The 17,258-nt window shown below is 32.2% G+C and overlaps 1 protein-coding gene across 50 annotated transcripts in view; it reads left to right on the top strand.

The window, feature by feature from the left end:
• Positions 1-17,258, top strand: part of RIMS2 (regulating synaptic membrane exocytosis 2) — a 698,117-nt gene that overhangs the window by 407,421 nt on the left and 273,438 nt on the right. For all 50 annotated transcript variants that reach the window (XM_064384488.1, XM_064384526.1, XM_064384505.1 and 47 more), the window contains one exon: positions 12,074-12,142. In XM_064384488.1, the coding sequence (XP_064240558.1) occupies positions 12,074-12,142 (69 nt within the window). The remainder of the gene's footprint in view (positions 1-12,073; positions 12,143-17,258) is intronic.

Raw genomic sequence — 17,258 nt, forward strand, 5'->3', positions numbered from 1 at the left:
CACAATAGCAAAGACATGGAATCAGACTAAATAGTCATCAGTGGTAACGTGGATAAAAAGACAATATAGTATATATACACCATGAAATATCATCAGCTATGAAAATGAACAAAATCATGTTAATTGCAGCAACATGGATGGAGATGGAGTCCATTATCCTAAGCAAGCTAACACAGGAACAGAAAACCAAATACCACATGTTCTCACTTATAAGTAGGAGCTAAACAATGAGAATACGTAGATATAAACAGGAAACCAACAGACATTGGAGCCTCCTTGATGATGGAAGGGGAGAGAATGAAGGGGATCAGAAACAATACCTATCCGGTACTATGCTTAGTAACTGGGTAACATAATAATCTCTACACCAAACTCCCCTGACACAAGTTTACCTCTATAACAAATCTGTACATATACCCCTGAATCTAAAGTAAAATTTAAAAAAGAGCAATACAGTGCCACTTAAGACAGAGTCAAAAATATGAAATACTTAGGTGTAAATTTGGCAAAAGATGCAAATATTTCTAAACTGAAAACTACAGAACACTGTCAAGAGAAATTTTAAAAGACCTAAATAAATGGAGTAATATGAGTACACTGTGTTCATGAGTCAGAAGTGTCAATATTATTAATATGTCAGTTCTCCCCAAATTGTGCAGTAGGCTCAGTGCACATTTTAAAATCTGTGCAGGATATTATGTATAAATTGACAAACAATTCTATTATTTATTAAAAATTAAAGTACCTATTGGCTAAAAAACAATCTGAAGAAAGATCAAATTTGAAAGGCTTTTTACTGTGTGATTTCAAAATTTATAACTGCAGTATAAAGACATTGAAATAAAAAATACACATGCACCAATAGAACAGAATCAGGAATACCCACTTGTATAAGACCAGTGATTTTTGGCAAAGCTGCAAAGGCCATCAGTGATAGATTGATAGTCTTTTCAACAATTGATAATAGAGGCTTTATATGTCCCTGCTCAAAGAAAATGAACTATCCACACCCATACTGTATACAAAAGCTAACTCAAAGTGGATCATAGAGTTAAATGTAAATGCCAAAATTATAAAACTCCTAGGAGAATATTTTTACACCATTGGCTAGGCAAAGATTTCTTACACAAGATGCCACAACCATGATTCATTAAATAGCAGTTTAATAAATTGGATTTTCTCAAAATAAAGATGTGATTTTTCTTTGAAGGACACTGTTAACATAACGAATAGCCAAGTCACAGACTGGAAGAAATATTTGCAAATCCTATATCTGATAAAGGACTTTTATCAAAATACATAAGACATTTTGATCTAGTTCCTTTATATTCTGATATTTTAAATATGTAGAAAACTGTCAAAACTCATGAATTAAAATAAATTAAAAATAGGCATAAGATTTAAGACTCTTAAGGGAGATATAAGGGTGCTAAATAAGTACATAAAATGATGCTCAACAATAGTTTTTAGGGAAATGCGAACAAGATACCATTACATAATAAAATGAGTAAAGCGAAAAATTGTCCATACTAGACATTGCAGAGGATTTTCACACATTGCTAAGTTTCTCATACACTGAAACTTAGATTTCTATGTTACTAAGATTCTCATATACTGCTGGTGGGAAAGTAATTTGTTACAGCCTTTTTGGAGACATTTTGGAAGTTTTTTAAAAAGTTAAACATGGATCTACCATATAGCCCAGCCATTCCACTCCTAGGTGTTTACCAAAAATAAGTAAAAGCATATGTCCATACAGCACTTGTATGTGAATGCTAATTGCATTTTTGAGTGTATTAATAATAGCCAAAGAACACAAATGCTCGTCAACTGGGAAATATATCAGCACACTGGGATCTATAACACAACATGGATGAAACTCGATATAATTATACTAACTGAAATAAGATAGATAAAATGGTTATCTATCATATATTACAATTAGGTTTATATACAATTTTAAGAAATATAAACCAATTAATGAAATGCAAAGCTAACAAAAGAGAAAAATAACCAAGTAGATAAAATTCTTAAAACTGAAATGATAAAGAAGAGATTAGACACAAATAAATAATGTGAGTGTAAAAGGGGAGATAACTTCAGATAAAGTATATATTCAAGTAAGTTCAGGCCAGGCATGGTGGCTCAAACCTGTAATTCCAACACTAAAGTGAGGCTGAGGTGGGCAAATCACTTGAGGTCAGTATTCATGAACAGCCTGCCAACATGATGAAACCCCATGTCTACTAAAAATACAAAACTTAGCTAGGCATGTTGGCATGTGCCTGTATCCCTGGCTACTGATGAGAAGCACTTGAACCCGGTAGCCGGAGGTTGCAATGAGCAGAGATCATGCCACTGCACTCCTTCATGGGTGGCAGAGAGAGACCCTGTTTGAAAAAAATATATAATAATAATATAATAAAATAAGTTCAATTTAGGCAACAGAACTGTATTAGTATATGTCAGACACATTGAAAATACATACCATGTGGACAAATTATTTAAAAAATAATATTTATGAAACTGACTCAATAAGAAATAAAAAGCTCAAACATTCCTGTATCTGTAGATATTATTAATATGTTGAAAGAGGAGGCAAAACTTTTTTCAACGAAGAAAACACTTATCCCAGACAATTTTTACAGGTTTATACTGAATCTTAAAGAACTGATTATCCCAATCAAATAAAACTCTTGCAGAATATACATGAAATATGAATATTTCCAAGCTCATTTACAAGGGGAACATAACTTTTATACAAGAAGTTTACAAAGCCATTCCAAGAAGGGAAACTTACAGGCTCATTTTACTCCTCTATATAGATGACCCAAACAAAGGCTATATAAAATATTAGCAAACTAAATCCACTAGTTTTATAAGAATCTATAAATATGTTTTTTTAGTATATATATATTTTTATTTCATATATATATTTTATTGCATTTTAGGTTCTGGGGCACATGTAAAGAACATGCAGGATTGTTGCATAGGTACACACGTGGCAATGTAGTTTGCTGCCTCCATTCCAATCACCTATATCTGGCATTTTTCCCCATGTTATCCCTCCCCAACTCCTTACTCCCCACTTTCCCTCCCCTAGTCCTCCCCCACAGAACTCAGTGTGTGATGCTTCCCTCCCTGTGTCCATCTGTTCTCATCATTCAACAACCACCTATGAGTGAGAACATGCGGTGTTTGATTTTCTGTTCCTGTGTCAGTTTGCTGAGAATGATGGTTTCCAGGTTCATCCATGTCCCTACAAAGGACACAAACTCATCGTTTTTTTATGGCTGCATAGTATTCCATGGTATATATGTGACATATTTTCCCTGTCCAGTCTATCATTGATGGACATTTGGGTTGGTTCCAAGTCTTTGCTATTGTGAACAGTGCCACAATGAACATATGTGTGCATGTGTCCTTATAATAGAATAATTTATAATCCTTTGGATATATACCCAGTAATGGAATTGCTGGGTTAAATGGAATTTCTATTTCTAGGTCTTTGAGGAATTGCCACACAGTCTTTGAGGAATTGCCACCAATCCCATTACCGAGTATATACATTGATGGACAGATATAAATCATTCTACCATAATGACACAGACAAATCAGACAAATATAAATCATTCTACCATAATGACACATGCATGTAAATGTTCATTGCAGCACTATTCACAATAGCAAAGACATGGAATAAACCTAAATGCCTCTCAATGACAGACTGGATAAAGAAAATGTGATACATATACACCATAGAATTCTATGGAACCATAAAAAAGAATGACATCATGTCTTTTGCAGGAATATGTATGGAACTGGAGGCCATTATACTTAGCAAACTAACAGAAAATCAAATACATGTTCTCACTTAGGGGGGCTAAAAAATGAGAACTCATGAACAATGAACAAATAACACACTGGGGTCTACTTGAGGGTAGAGGGTGGGAGGATGGGAAGGAGCAGAAAAGATAACTGTTGGAAACAGGGCTTAATACCTGGGTGATAAAATAATCTGTACAATAAACTCTTGTGACATGAGTTCACCTATGTAACAAACCTTCACATATATACCTTCAAACCTAAAATGAAAGTTTAAAAAAGAATAAATGAACTGGAAAAAATGTTATTCATAAAGAAAAGAAAATAGAAGAAACGCATCTTTTTCTTGCACCATATACAAAAAAGTTAACCCTAGATGGATTAAGGACTGAAATATAATTTAAGGCTCAGTAAGGAAACCAAAGCATTTAGTGCTCGATTACTATCAAATAAGATATTTATTATGAAGATTAAACTTTGCAAAATGGTGGGAGAAGCTGGGAATTCTTTTGAGAAGGTTCTAAGACAGTGGTTGAGGAATCTGAGAAAAGTCACTTGCCAAAGACCACAAAGAGGATCTAGTGAAAAAGTCTGTGGAAGTCTGTTGCCTCTTCATTTAGTAGTAGTTCTGGAAGTGTTTGTGGGACAAAAAGATAGACTGGTTAGGAAAAATGCATTCAAAAAGGAAAATCAAGGAAAACTAGAACCCGTGAATACAAACTGGAACGTGCGTTTATCTCTTATCCCCTCTAACCCTGATTCTGTGGGCCATCTACAGAAGCAACTGCAACTGATGTCCTTTGTCATGAATCTCCAGATGTGCTTAGCTCAGGTCTAGTATAAGATTCAAAAAGGGGATTTATCAGGATCAGAGAAACATCTAAAATCCTAGGCTTTGGTTTTATCCCACCTATTTTAAAAACCAGAAGGAAGTGAAAGGAAAAATTGCAAAATTACAATCGTAGTGACAATCTCTCAAAAATGTGAACTACACGGTTCATATTAGAGCATGCTCCCAACCAATAGGAAATATATGTTCTTTTTATCTACAAATGAAACATTTGTAAAATTTTGCTATTATTTTTGAAATAATGCATTTATATGGTATAAACTTAAAAGCATAACCTGTGATGTCTCTCATTCTCTTTTCTCAAACATCTAGTTCTCTTTTCATGAATGAACCACTATTACCAATTTCTGTATTTTTGCAGATATTGTATGCACACACAGACAAATGCATACAGATTATTATTTTTTCCTTTTTCTGACAAATAGGGACATGTTATTACTATTTTGTGCACTCTGCTTTTTGTTTTTAATTTCTATTGTTTTGGTGATTATTTTTGTAATATTAACACGCATACCTAAAAAAGTAATGTTAATTAATATCTGCACCTTTTTTCCAAACCATATAAAATTTTACAATTTGATAAGCACCTACTTCCCTATCATCTAACATATTTCTAACAGAATCTTACCTTTGCATCCAGATTAATCATTATTTTAATTGTCATTTTTGGATGTGTTAGCTTTACCTGAATTTTTTACCACTTTTTTTTTTTTTTTGCATTTTACCCCTTCATTTTGGGATAAGTTTCTTTATTTTTTAAGTACTTTTTAAAGATAATGTTTCACTGAAGAATTGGAAAGAGGCTTTGTTTTTCTGAATATTATCTTTGGGTTTTTTGTTTTGCTTTGATTTGTTTTTTAGGTTGGGGGACAGAGTTTTGCTCTTATCACCTACACTGGAGTGCAATTGTGTGATCTTGGCTCACAGCAACCTCCCTTCCCAGGAACCTCCACCTCCTGGGTTCAAGCGATTCTTGTGCCTCAGCCTCTTGAGTAGCTGGGATTACAGGTGCACACCACCATGCCCAGCTAATTTTTGTATTTTTAGTAGAGAAATGGTTTCACCACGTTGGTCAGGTTGGTCTTCAACTGCCTGCAGCCTTCCAAAGTCCTGGAATTATAGGCATGACCCACTGCACCTGGGCTCTTAGGTTTTTTTTTTTTTTTTTTTTTTTTTTACTCCTAATAGAAAGGTTAGCTATATATAAAATCCTAGAATGACTTTTATTTTCTCTCAGCATCCTGATAATGTTATTTTGATATTTCTGGCTTTCAATTTTGCAGAAAAGGATCTCCATTTATGTGTGTCTTCTTTAACTTCTCAGCAGTTGTTTGGGTTGAATTGTGATCCCCAGAAACACATGTTGAAACCTTAATCCTCAATACCTCATGGTGTGAATTTATTTGTAAATAGCATCTTTACAGACGTAACCAAGGTAAAACAAGGTCATTAGGGTGGGCCCTAATCCAGTATGACTGGTGTCCTTAGAAAAAGAGGAATTTGGACACAGAGACAGACATGCACAGAGAAGACAATATTAAGATATACAGGAGAAGATGTCCATGTGACTAGAGTGATATATCTACAAACAAAGGAACATCAAAGTTTCTTGGCAAATACCAGAAGCAAAGAGAGACAGGGAAGGATTCTGTCCAGAGCTGTCAAAGTGCATGGCCCTGCAAGACCTTGATTTTGGACTTCAATCCTCCAGAGATATGTGACAATATATTTCTGATGTTTTAAGTATTCAATATTTGATATCTTGTTATAACAGCCCTAGGAAACTAATATAGCAGTGTTTTGTGGTTTGAAGTATACATATTTTGCACAATTTATATTAAATTTATTTCTAAGTATTTCCTGATTTTGAAAATTCTTGTAAAGGACATGGTTTGGGAATTAATGTTCTGTTTGTATATTGCTATTCTGTAGGAAATATAATTTTTTTTTTATATTGACTATCCTGCAATCTTGCCAAATTTACTTACTCGTCTTAATAAATTTTGTATAGTTTCCTTAGGACCTTTTATTTACATGATCATGTTCTTTCTTGCTTTCTAATCTGTATACCTTTTATTTCTTTTCCTGCCTATATTGCTCTTGTTAGGACTTGCAGTATAATGTTGAATAGAAGGACTGTACTTGGAGTGAACGTTCTTTACATGTTCTTTGTCTTAGGAACATTCAGTATTTCATAATTGTGATGTTAGCTGTAGTTTTCTTTTGTAGATACCCCTTATCAGTTTATGAACATTCTTTTCTTACTAGTTTGTGGAGACATTTTTCATGATTGGGTGTTAAACATTTTCAAATTATTTTTCTAAATCTATTGAAGTATTTTTCAACTTGCATGAATTACATGGAATAACTACAATATACAAAAAGTAACACTAGAGAGAAAATTTAAATTTACCACCACTTATGGAGATTCCAATATAATTTGCTTTCCATCATTGTCAGGTCAAGCAAACAAAAATTTAGACAAGTTACAAAAGAATCAAGCAATGCAATTAATGAGTTTAATCTTATGGCTAAATGACGAACTCTGCACTTAACAATTAATGAATTCACATTCCTCTGTTATAACAATGTAATATTTGAGTTATTAATATACTATTCTATAATTCCTTTTGACAAATTTTAAAAATTAATGTAATGTTCCCTAATACTATGTTATTACATCAATTGTAAAACTAAAGATAAATTATACCTGTACTTTTGAAAATTTAAAAAAAAATAGAAACTTGTAATCAGCATTTTTTCAAGCTCTAGCATCTCTGAAATCATTAGTCATCAATCAATTGATAGTGTCTTAGATTTAAGAAATATGGTAAATATCTTATAATCCTAAGAAGAAAATACTGAGAACAGAACTTTAATCAATATACTACATATAAAATTTTGAGTAATACAGGGAAGTGCTAACAGGGGAATTCTCATGTTAGTAAACATTAAAAGGCAGAAAATTACAATGCACTCATTGAATGTAAGAGTTTAGGAAAAAATAGTGAAGTAAATTTAAAGCAGAAGGAAATAAATCATAAAAATAAGAACAAAAATTAATAAAATATGAAACAAATTTCTAATTGACAGAATAATGGGGCCCATAAGTTTACCCCTTGAAACGAATAACAAGATAAACCTTTAGTAAAATTTATTGATAGAATAAAAAGAAGTTACAGGATGCAAATGGAAACAATTGATACATCAGAGAATAAATAGATAAAATTGTGATAATTATAGCAAAGACTTTGAAAAGTTAGACAAAATGAATAAATAAAAATGCGAAAATTGCCTTCCATCCCAGTGCTTTGGTAGGCTAAGGTGGGATGACTGAGGCCAGGAATTTGAGACCAGTCTGGGCAATATAGCAAGAGCCCCATCTCTGCAAAGAAATTTAAAAATTAGCCAGGCATGGTGGTGTACACCTATAGTCCTAGCTACTCAGAAGGCTGAGGCTGGAGGACTGCTTCAGGCCAGGAGTTTGAGGTTACAGTGAGCTATGATTGTGCCATTGTATCCCAACCTGAGTAGCATATCAAGACCTTGTCTCAAAAAAAATAGTTGAGGTAAAAATGCTTAAATCTTTAGTAAATATTACTGAACTTAAACTCAGGAATGCAAGAATGGTTTATCATGTATACATATATTTACTTATTTGGAAAATTATATATACATATAAATTATATATACAAATACATTAAATATACATATAGATTACAGAATCTGCACAATCAATTCAATAGATGCAGAAACACATTTAATAAAAATGAAATCTCACTCTGCAAACTGACAATATAGAGACCTTCCCCAATGTGTGATAAAGTGTAACTTTAGCAAATACCAATCTAAGGGAAAAGTATTAGAAAAATAGTATTTTAAATCACAATTTTACAAAGAATGTAAGATTTCCCTCTTTCTTTCCAACACTGTAGTTATCAGCACAGCAAGGCAGGAAAAAGAAAGGAAACACACAATGAATGGGGATAATGATTATCTACATGGAAAAATTCAAATTAAACCAGAATCCCATTAATAGAAGTAAAAAGAGAGAGAAAAAGACTTTAACAATATGGTTCATTAACATTTACAATGAAATTGCATTTCTGTGTCTGAGTAATTTAGAAAACATAGTTCTTAACTGTATATCTAACAGCAATTGAAATTATAAGATAGAAAATATATATCCAATAAATGTGGACATTTTGAGTAGGCAAAATTAAAAGTTTTATAGAAAGACCAAACTTAGATGGAGAAAATGCCACATACATGACTACTAAATAATGCTGTAAAATATGGCAGTTCTTTCTAAATTAATGTATTGGCTAATTGCAATTCAAAATCAAAATCCCTATAGGATATTTTTGTTGAAGATGGTAACTTGAATCTAAAATTTATATGAAAGAACAAAGGGATATGATCCAAGATGCGAATAATAATAAGGTGGATGTATTTGCTCTTCAATATATAACATTATAGTAACAAACACAGTGAGTTACTTATTTGTAGATAGACACCCTGTACAAGGGGATAAAATTAGAATACAGACCATCCTATAGGGACTTTGATTTGAATTGCATTAGATCCTTGCAGATAGACTGCATTTATTGATGACAGAGGTGACATCACAGATCATTTGGAAAAGGCAGAAATATTAAATAAATGATACTGAGATATGGGTTATCCATATGGGAAAGGTGAAACTGCATTTATATCTCACACTATACACCACCTCAGTTCAAGATAAATGAGGATATAAGTGCAAAAAGCAAAATTTTTAAATTTTTAAAAGAAAATGTGGGAGACTCTGTCTTTGCTCATAAATCAAAAAATACTTACAGGACATGAAAAACACTAATTTTGGCTAGATGTGGTGGCTCACACCTGTAATCTTACCACTTTGGGAGGCCAAGCAGGAGCAGGTGGATCACTTGAGGTCAGGAGTTCGACACTAAAAACACTAATTTTGGCCGGGTGTGGTGGCTCATGCTTGTAATCCCAGCACTTTGGGAGGCCAAGGTAGGTGGATCATTTGAGGTCAGGAGTTCAAGACCAGTTTGACCAACATGGTGAAACCCTGTTTCTACTAAAAATACAAAATTAGCTGCGGATAGTGTCGAGTGCGTAATCCCAGCTATTTGGGAGGCTGAGGCAGGAGATCACTTGAACTTGGGAGGTGGAGGTTGCTGTGAGCCGAGATAGCTCCATTGCACTCCAGCCTGGGCAACAAAAGCGAAATTCAGACTCAACAACAACAACAACAACAACAACAACAACAACAACAACAAAAAGGCCCATTAATTTTAAAAGAAAATATTGAACCTAATAACTTGTTTTCATCAGAATGTCAGAAGACAAGACAATTAGAGGGAACTGAATTGCAATGTATTTAACTTATATAGGGTTAATATAAAACAGATACAATCTCAATTTAGAAAGGAATCAGTAAGATTTTGAAGGAAGCAGCATTTATAAACCAAATATGCCACTTCACCCATGTACCCCCACGTGGTACAGCTTATAAAGGCTGATAAAATAAACATCTTTTGCTGGTGTCATTTTTGATCTGATTTTTTACAAATACCAAAAACTTGTAATCCTTCTGTTCTGGAGTACACCTGGCATAGTAAACTAATCATTACCCTATCCTTGCCTGTTGACAGACAAGCTGGGTGCAATTCTCCTTAAGTCTCTCCTTAATAGCCCATCCCTGTGATACTCCTTCTGTTCCAAGTCCTTTTAGAATGTATGTCTGAATTCTATAAATCCTTTTGTGCCCAGTCTGTTGCAATGTTGTCAGATAATTATAGTTTTAATATCTGTTAAACAATTTGTCTTCTCTTCTTGCAGATTCAGTAGTTGCTCCACAAGTCACAAAATAGTAAAAATAAACACAATACAATTTTTTCTAAACTACATTAAACTCTTTCTGTAATCCTCTCATCTGTCTATGTTAGGCTTTTGTTCTACACATACCTATTGGGGCTATAAAAGATTCAGATTTGATTACGTCTAAAGCTTTATGAACATCAGCATTTGGAATGAAAATAATAGTAAGAGATTATTCAGTAGGGAAACGATAAAAACAGGTAGGTGTGTTCTTCGTCACCATTATGAGGAGAAAATGAGAACTTCAGTTTCTGGTAATAGAGACTTTCTCTGCCGGCAAAGTGCAGGGCTTAAAACAAACAAATGGAAAAATTCATCAGGTGCTTTTAAGAGTATGTTGCAAATATTGGAGGATAATTCTGGGTCATTTTAATGATCTCTGCCTTAGACATCTTATGCAATGTGAGTTCTCAGTGTTTTATAAACCATACACAAAATAACTTATTTTCTGATAAAACTGAGTTCTGTGGAAAGAATAATGTGTACTGGAAGAAGATAGACAAAATCTTTTTGAAATGGCGACACTATTCATTCATTAGATGTTTTCTGATACCAAGGAAGGGAAAAATGCTTTAATAAAGAATTATGTTGTGTTGGATGTGTCTGTTCCTGAAACACGTGAAGGTGAAAGATATTTAAAAACAAATAACAACATGTTTGTTTTTATATGCAATAATTTCATACTTAAGTGTGTAGTCATAATCTGCTTTAGCCCTCAAAGCTCTGGTTGATTCAATTTGATGCTATTTTTGCCATAAGACTCCCATTTAAAAATTTTGCCGCATAATTGTTTTGTGAGGAAAAACACAAACACGGTGCTATTGAATTGTAATAACTATGAGTGCCTTTCCTAGGCTATTTCTTGGAAAACATACCAAAGTTCACAATTTAGATGTATTAGTATTGTAGATGACTTTTTTCCTATTGTTTTCTCAAAGCAATAAATAGATTTTAGCTAGTTTTTTAAAAGGATATTTAAGATGTCTTGAGTGTACTTCTCTGAATTATGCTTTCTCTCCATGAACATGAGAAGTAAGGAACTGACTATATTCAATGTATTAGTCATGCATATTCGAAAAAGATGCATTAATGCATTGGAATATAACACATTGTGTTTTGAAATTTATCTGGTCTTAAGTACCTTTGTTTGTAAGCATCTAAAATTAACTTATCTATTTTCTAGTAGATTTTATCAATCAGTATTGGATAACTTAACCACATTATTTAGTATTTAATGTTATTTTAATCTTTAAACCACTTAGGAACTTTATCTTATACCTTTACAGAATAATAATTGTACAAATTGTTAACTCTTCATCACCCATATCCTCACATCATGAAATGTATGTGGAAATAAGTGATGATGAGCTCGTAATGACTTTTCCTCTGTACATATTTTTTGTTATTAACTGATTCATTCAGAATTCTTTCATTTGTTTTTCAGGTGTGTGAGGGATTTGCTTCTATAAATAATCAGCATTTTAATTATTGCTGTTGTTTACTTCATAGGGTCAAAGAGAATAAGTGATAGTGAAGTCTCTGACTATGATTGTGATGATGGAATTGGTGTAGTATCAGGTAAGAATTTTATAATTATTTTATAGTATTAAAAAGAGAGTGTAATTTATCATTATCTACCATAAAAATAAATAAAAGGAGAAATAAATAACTCGCCTTCTCACCCTTCAAAACAGCCTATGGCAACCTATGACAACTTAAACCCCTGAGTAATACCAATTCCTGGAACACCTGTACCAATTAGGCTAAATAGTCTTGAAAGGTGCCAGATAAGTAGATGTTATTAAATTTTCTATTTTAAGACAATAATAAGGATTTTACAATAAATTAGAGGAGTTATTGCAAAATTAAGTCTTCTTTATACTGCACTAATTATGGTGAAAGAAAGATGAAATCCTTTTTATGTAACTACCATATCTAAATATGTCAAATATTTAAATGGGAGTTTTTGAAACTTTAAAATTGTTTTTATATGTAGTATCATTTACAGCTACATTTTGAAATTATAGTATTGTAGTTTAAATTATTTGCCTCATTTTACAGTTAGAAACTTATCCAATGATTTAGTATTTTAGGTAATTATATATAATTTTCTTGCAAGTTCTGATGATGATGTTTACATGTAATACCCTTAATATTCTAAAAATAAATGTATTCTATTCCTTTTGAAGGTTAAATAACCTAATAGATTTTATAATTATGACTAATTTTACTCTCAAAAAATACATGTTAGACATGCAACAGTTGAATTAGTGATTGATAATAATATTTTGTTTGTCAATTTTTGTTAACGTATAAGTCAGTTAGCATGCCTGTATCAGTTTGTCACTTTTAAAAAACTCACTGACTACTTTTCCCCTTTTTTTGTATTAAGGGTGAACAATATATTAACTTATTAAGACTACAAAAATATTTTTCATGTGTATGGTTTATAAAAGTTAAAACTCATAGTTTTAAGAAATATTTCATATGATCGCTTTCTTGGAAATCGTTAAATTATTTTTTTATATGTGTCCTATTCCTTTGTTATGTGACTATTCCACTTTTTATCTTTTGTAAATATCTAGTCCATCAGGTTTTCTTCATCCAAATTATTTCCATTCAAATCGTTCATCTTGATGTCAGTTTTTGGATGTTTCTATCCTTTCATTTTCTACTTTCAAGATGAAAAAAATTATTTATTTAATATGATTATTTTTAAGTTTTTCCTTTCAATCAAAGGAGTCGTAGCTTTTGAAAAAATTGTATATCCTTTCATTATTTGGGTTAATACTCTCTGGAATAATTTTTTGGTACTACAGAATAGTGTTTAGAAACCCTACCCAACTCAAAGCGCTTACTCTGGAGTCATTATGTTTCTTCATCATGAAAAACACATTCTTTTCTGACTTGACATTATTGTTATTATTATTTTGCCAGTCAGAAGCTGTCTGGTGAATCATTTAATAAGACACTGAAAAGACTGCCATGAAATATACTATATTTTGCTATTTTGAAATCCAATGTGATTTTGAGACAGATTTTTTATGATGTACTATACTTCATTATTTATTTACTTACTTACTTTATTTATTTATTTATTTATTTATTTTTGAGACAATGTCTCAATCTATCTCCCAGTCTGGAGTGCAGTAGTGCAATCACAGATCACTGGATCCTCAACTTCCCCAGACTCATGTGACCCTCTCACCTCAGCCTCCCCAGTACCTGGGACTACAGGTGCATACTATCATGCCCAGCTAAATTTTGAATATACTAAACTTTAACAATATTTTTAGTACTCTAAAATTAGGATGATGGTATTATAGTTTCTGAAATTATGATATATATAATTTTTTTTGTAACTGGTCACTTTAGTAAATGCCGTAGAAATTATATTTACATAATACTTATGATAACCAAGATTTAAACATATATTAGTTCTGTTAAATATTTTTCTTACATTTCTTCTTTATGGCCTTTTCATTTTACAGTTCCAATACTAAAACTGGTTTTAATAGAGAATAAATGCTTTAATCAATAGTTTATCAAATAATGTAAGGACCACCAGATAAAGTAAATAATATATTTTCTGGGTAAAGCAATTCAGATGTGAATTGCAATGTACACATTACAAAATGCATACCCCCACCTCTCTTAATAATATTTAAACACATAGTATGAGTCAATAAACCAGCAAAATCTATTGATATTTTGTTGCTTATATGCTGAGATTTCTTTCCAATTGCACATTGCATAAGGTCAAATTCAGAGTATCAGTTACAATCATTGATAACCCTTTTAAACCTGAGCTATCAAACTGTTCTTAAGTAGGAACTGTTCCCACTAACTTATTCAATTTTTCTAAGCTTGCAAGCCAGATGTCTTGAATATTAACAACTTTTCCAGAAGTAATATTTTCCCTGTGTTTTTTTCTTAATTTTAGAGCAGCATTAGGTTTATAGCAAAATTGAGAGAAAATTATACAGATTTCCCATATGTCTTCCTACACTCACACATTGACAGCCTTTCCTATTATCAACCTTCTCCACCAAACTGGTATGTTTGTTACAACTGATGAACCTACTTTGACACATAATCACCCATGGTCCATGGTTTTCATTAGGGCTCACTCTTGGTGTCAAACATTTGTTGGGTTCAGGAAAATTGATAATGACTTATATTCATTATTACAGTACCATACAGAATATTTTCACTGCCCTAAAAATTCACCTTTCCCTTTCTCCTAACCACTAGCAATTATTTATCTTTTTACCATCTCCATTGTTTTGCTTTTTCCAGAATTTTACATAGTTGGATTCATACAGTGTGTAGTCTTTTAGACAGGCATCTTTCACTTATTAATATGCTTTTAAGGTTCTTCTTTTTGTTTTCATGGTTTGATAGCTCATTTCCCTTTAGTGCTGAATATTCCATTGTCTGAATGTACCACAGTTTGTTTATCGATTCACCTACTGAAGGACATCTTGGTTGCTTCCAAGTTTTGGCAATTATGAATAAAGCTGCTATAAACATCTGTGTGCAGGTTTTTTGTGTGGACATGTTTTCGACTCCTTTGGGCAAATGCCAACCAGCACAATTGCTGGATTGTATGGTAAGAGTATAGTTTTGTAAGAAACTGCCAAAATGTCTATACCATTTTGCATTTTTGCCAACAATGAATGTGAGTTCCTGTTGAATGAGAGCTCCTGTTGTTCCACATCTTGCCAGCATTTGATGTTGTCAGTGTTCTGAATTTTGACCATTCCAGTAGGTGTATAGTGGTATCTCATTGTTGTTTTTATTTGCATTTCTCTGATGACATATGAGGTTGAACATCTTTTTGTCTTTTTGTTTGCCATCTGTTTAATTTCTTCAGTGAGGTATCTGTTCAGGTCTTTGGCCCATTTTTTAAAATTGGATTGTTTGTTTTCTTATTGTTGAGTTTTAAGGTTCTCTGTATATTTTGGACAATAGTCCTTTATGCGATGTGTCTTTTACAAATATTTTCTTTCAGTCTGTGGTTTCTCTTATTTTCTTGACATTGTCTTTTGCAGAGCAAACCATTTTAATTTCAGTGAAATTCAGGTTATTAATCATTTCTTTCATCAATCATGCCTTTGGTGCTGTATCTAAAAATTTATCACCATACCCAAGGTTATCTATGTTTTCTCCTATGTTACCTTCTAAGAGTTTTATTATTTTGCATTTTATATTTACATATATGATGCATTTTGAGTTAAATTTTTGAAGACTGTAATGTCTGTGTCTAGATTCCCTTTTTTACATGTGAACATCCAGTTGTTCCAGCACCATTTGTTGAAAAGACTGTCATTATGTTGCCTTTGCTTTTTTGTTGCCAGAGATCAGTTCCATATATTTATATCAGTTTATTTCTAGGCTGTCTATATGTTCCATTGATTTATTTGTCTATTCGTTGATCAATCAGTACCACAGTGTTTTAATTACTGTAGTTTCATAGTAAGTATTGAAAAGTCAGATATTGTCAATTATTTAACTTTGTTCTTCTCCTTCAATACTGTGTTGACTCTTCTGTCTTTTGATTCTTTATATGCACTCTGGAATCTGGTTTCAGTTTCTACAGAATAATATGCTGAGATTTTGATTGAGATTGCTTTGAATCTGTAGATCAAGTTGGGAAGATTGGACATCTTGACGATATTGAGTATTCCTATATATGGAATATCTCTTCATTTATTTAGTTCTTTTTTATTTCATTCATCAGTGTTTTTTTGTTTTTCTCATATGGATCTCACACATATTTTGTTCGATTATACCTAAGATTTCATTGTTGGAGGTTTCTAATGTAAATGATATTGCACTTTTAATTTTACTTTATCATTGCTGATATACAGGAAAGTTAGTGACTTTGGAATATTAACCTTATATCCTACAACATTTCTATAATAACTTATTAGTTCCTGGAGTTTTTTCTTTGTTTGTTTCAATTGTTTTGTGTTTTTACATAAACAATCATGGCATCACAAAGAGAGTTTTATTTATTCCTCCCTAATCTGTATATGTGTGTTCTCTTTTCTTCATTACAGAATTATCTAAGTACTTCCAGTACAGTGTTGAATACATGTGGTGAGAGTGGACATCCTTGCCTTGTTTCTGATCTCAGTGGGAAAGTTTTTTTTTTTTTTTCTGTTAAATATGATGTTAGCTGTAGGTTTTTTGTAGGTATTCTGCATCAATTTGAGGAAGTTTCTCCATATTCCTAGTGTACCGAGAGTTTTTAGTAAATTCAGAATATTAGATTTTGTCAAATTGTCTTTTCTACCTCTATTGATATAGTCACGTGATTTTCTTTCATAGCCTGTTGATGTGGTGGATTACATTAATTGATTTTTGAATGTGGAACCAGCTTTGTGTATCCAAGATTAATCCTACTTGATCATTGTGTTTAATTCTTTTTATACATTGTTTGATTCAGTGTGCTAACATTACATTGAGAATTTTTGCATTGATGTTCATGAGAGATATATTCTTTTCTTGCTATGTCTTTGTCTGGTTTTGATATTGAGGTAATACTGGCCTTATAAAATGACTTAAGGAGTATTCTCTCTGGTTTTGTTCTCTGGAAGATATTGTAAAGAATGGAATAATTTCTTTCTTAAATGTTTGGTAGAATTCATCAGTGAACCCATCTGGACTTGTTGCTTTCCATTTTAGA

This window comes from Aotus nancymaae, unplaced genomic scaffold, assembly GCF_030222135.1.
Source record: "Aotus nancymaae isolate 86718 unplaced genomic scaffold, 86718_ANA_hifiasm-v0.15.2.pri h1tg000036l, whole genome shotgun sequence".
NCBI lineage: Eukaryota > Metazoa > Chordata > Mammalia > Primates > Aotidae > Aotus > Aotus nancymaae.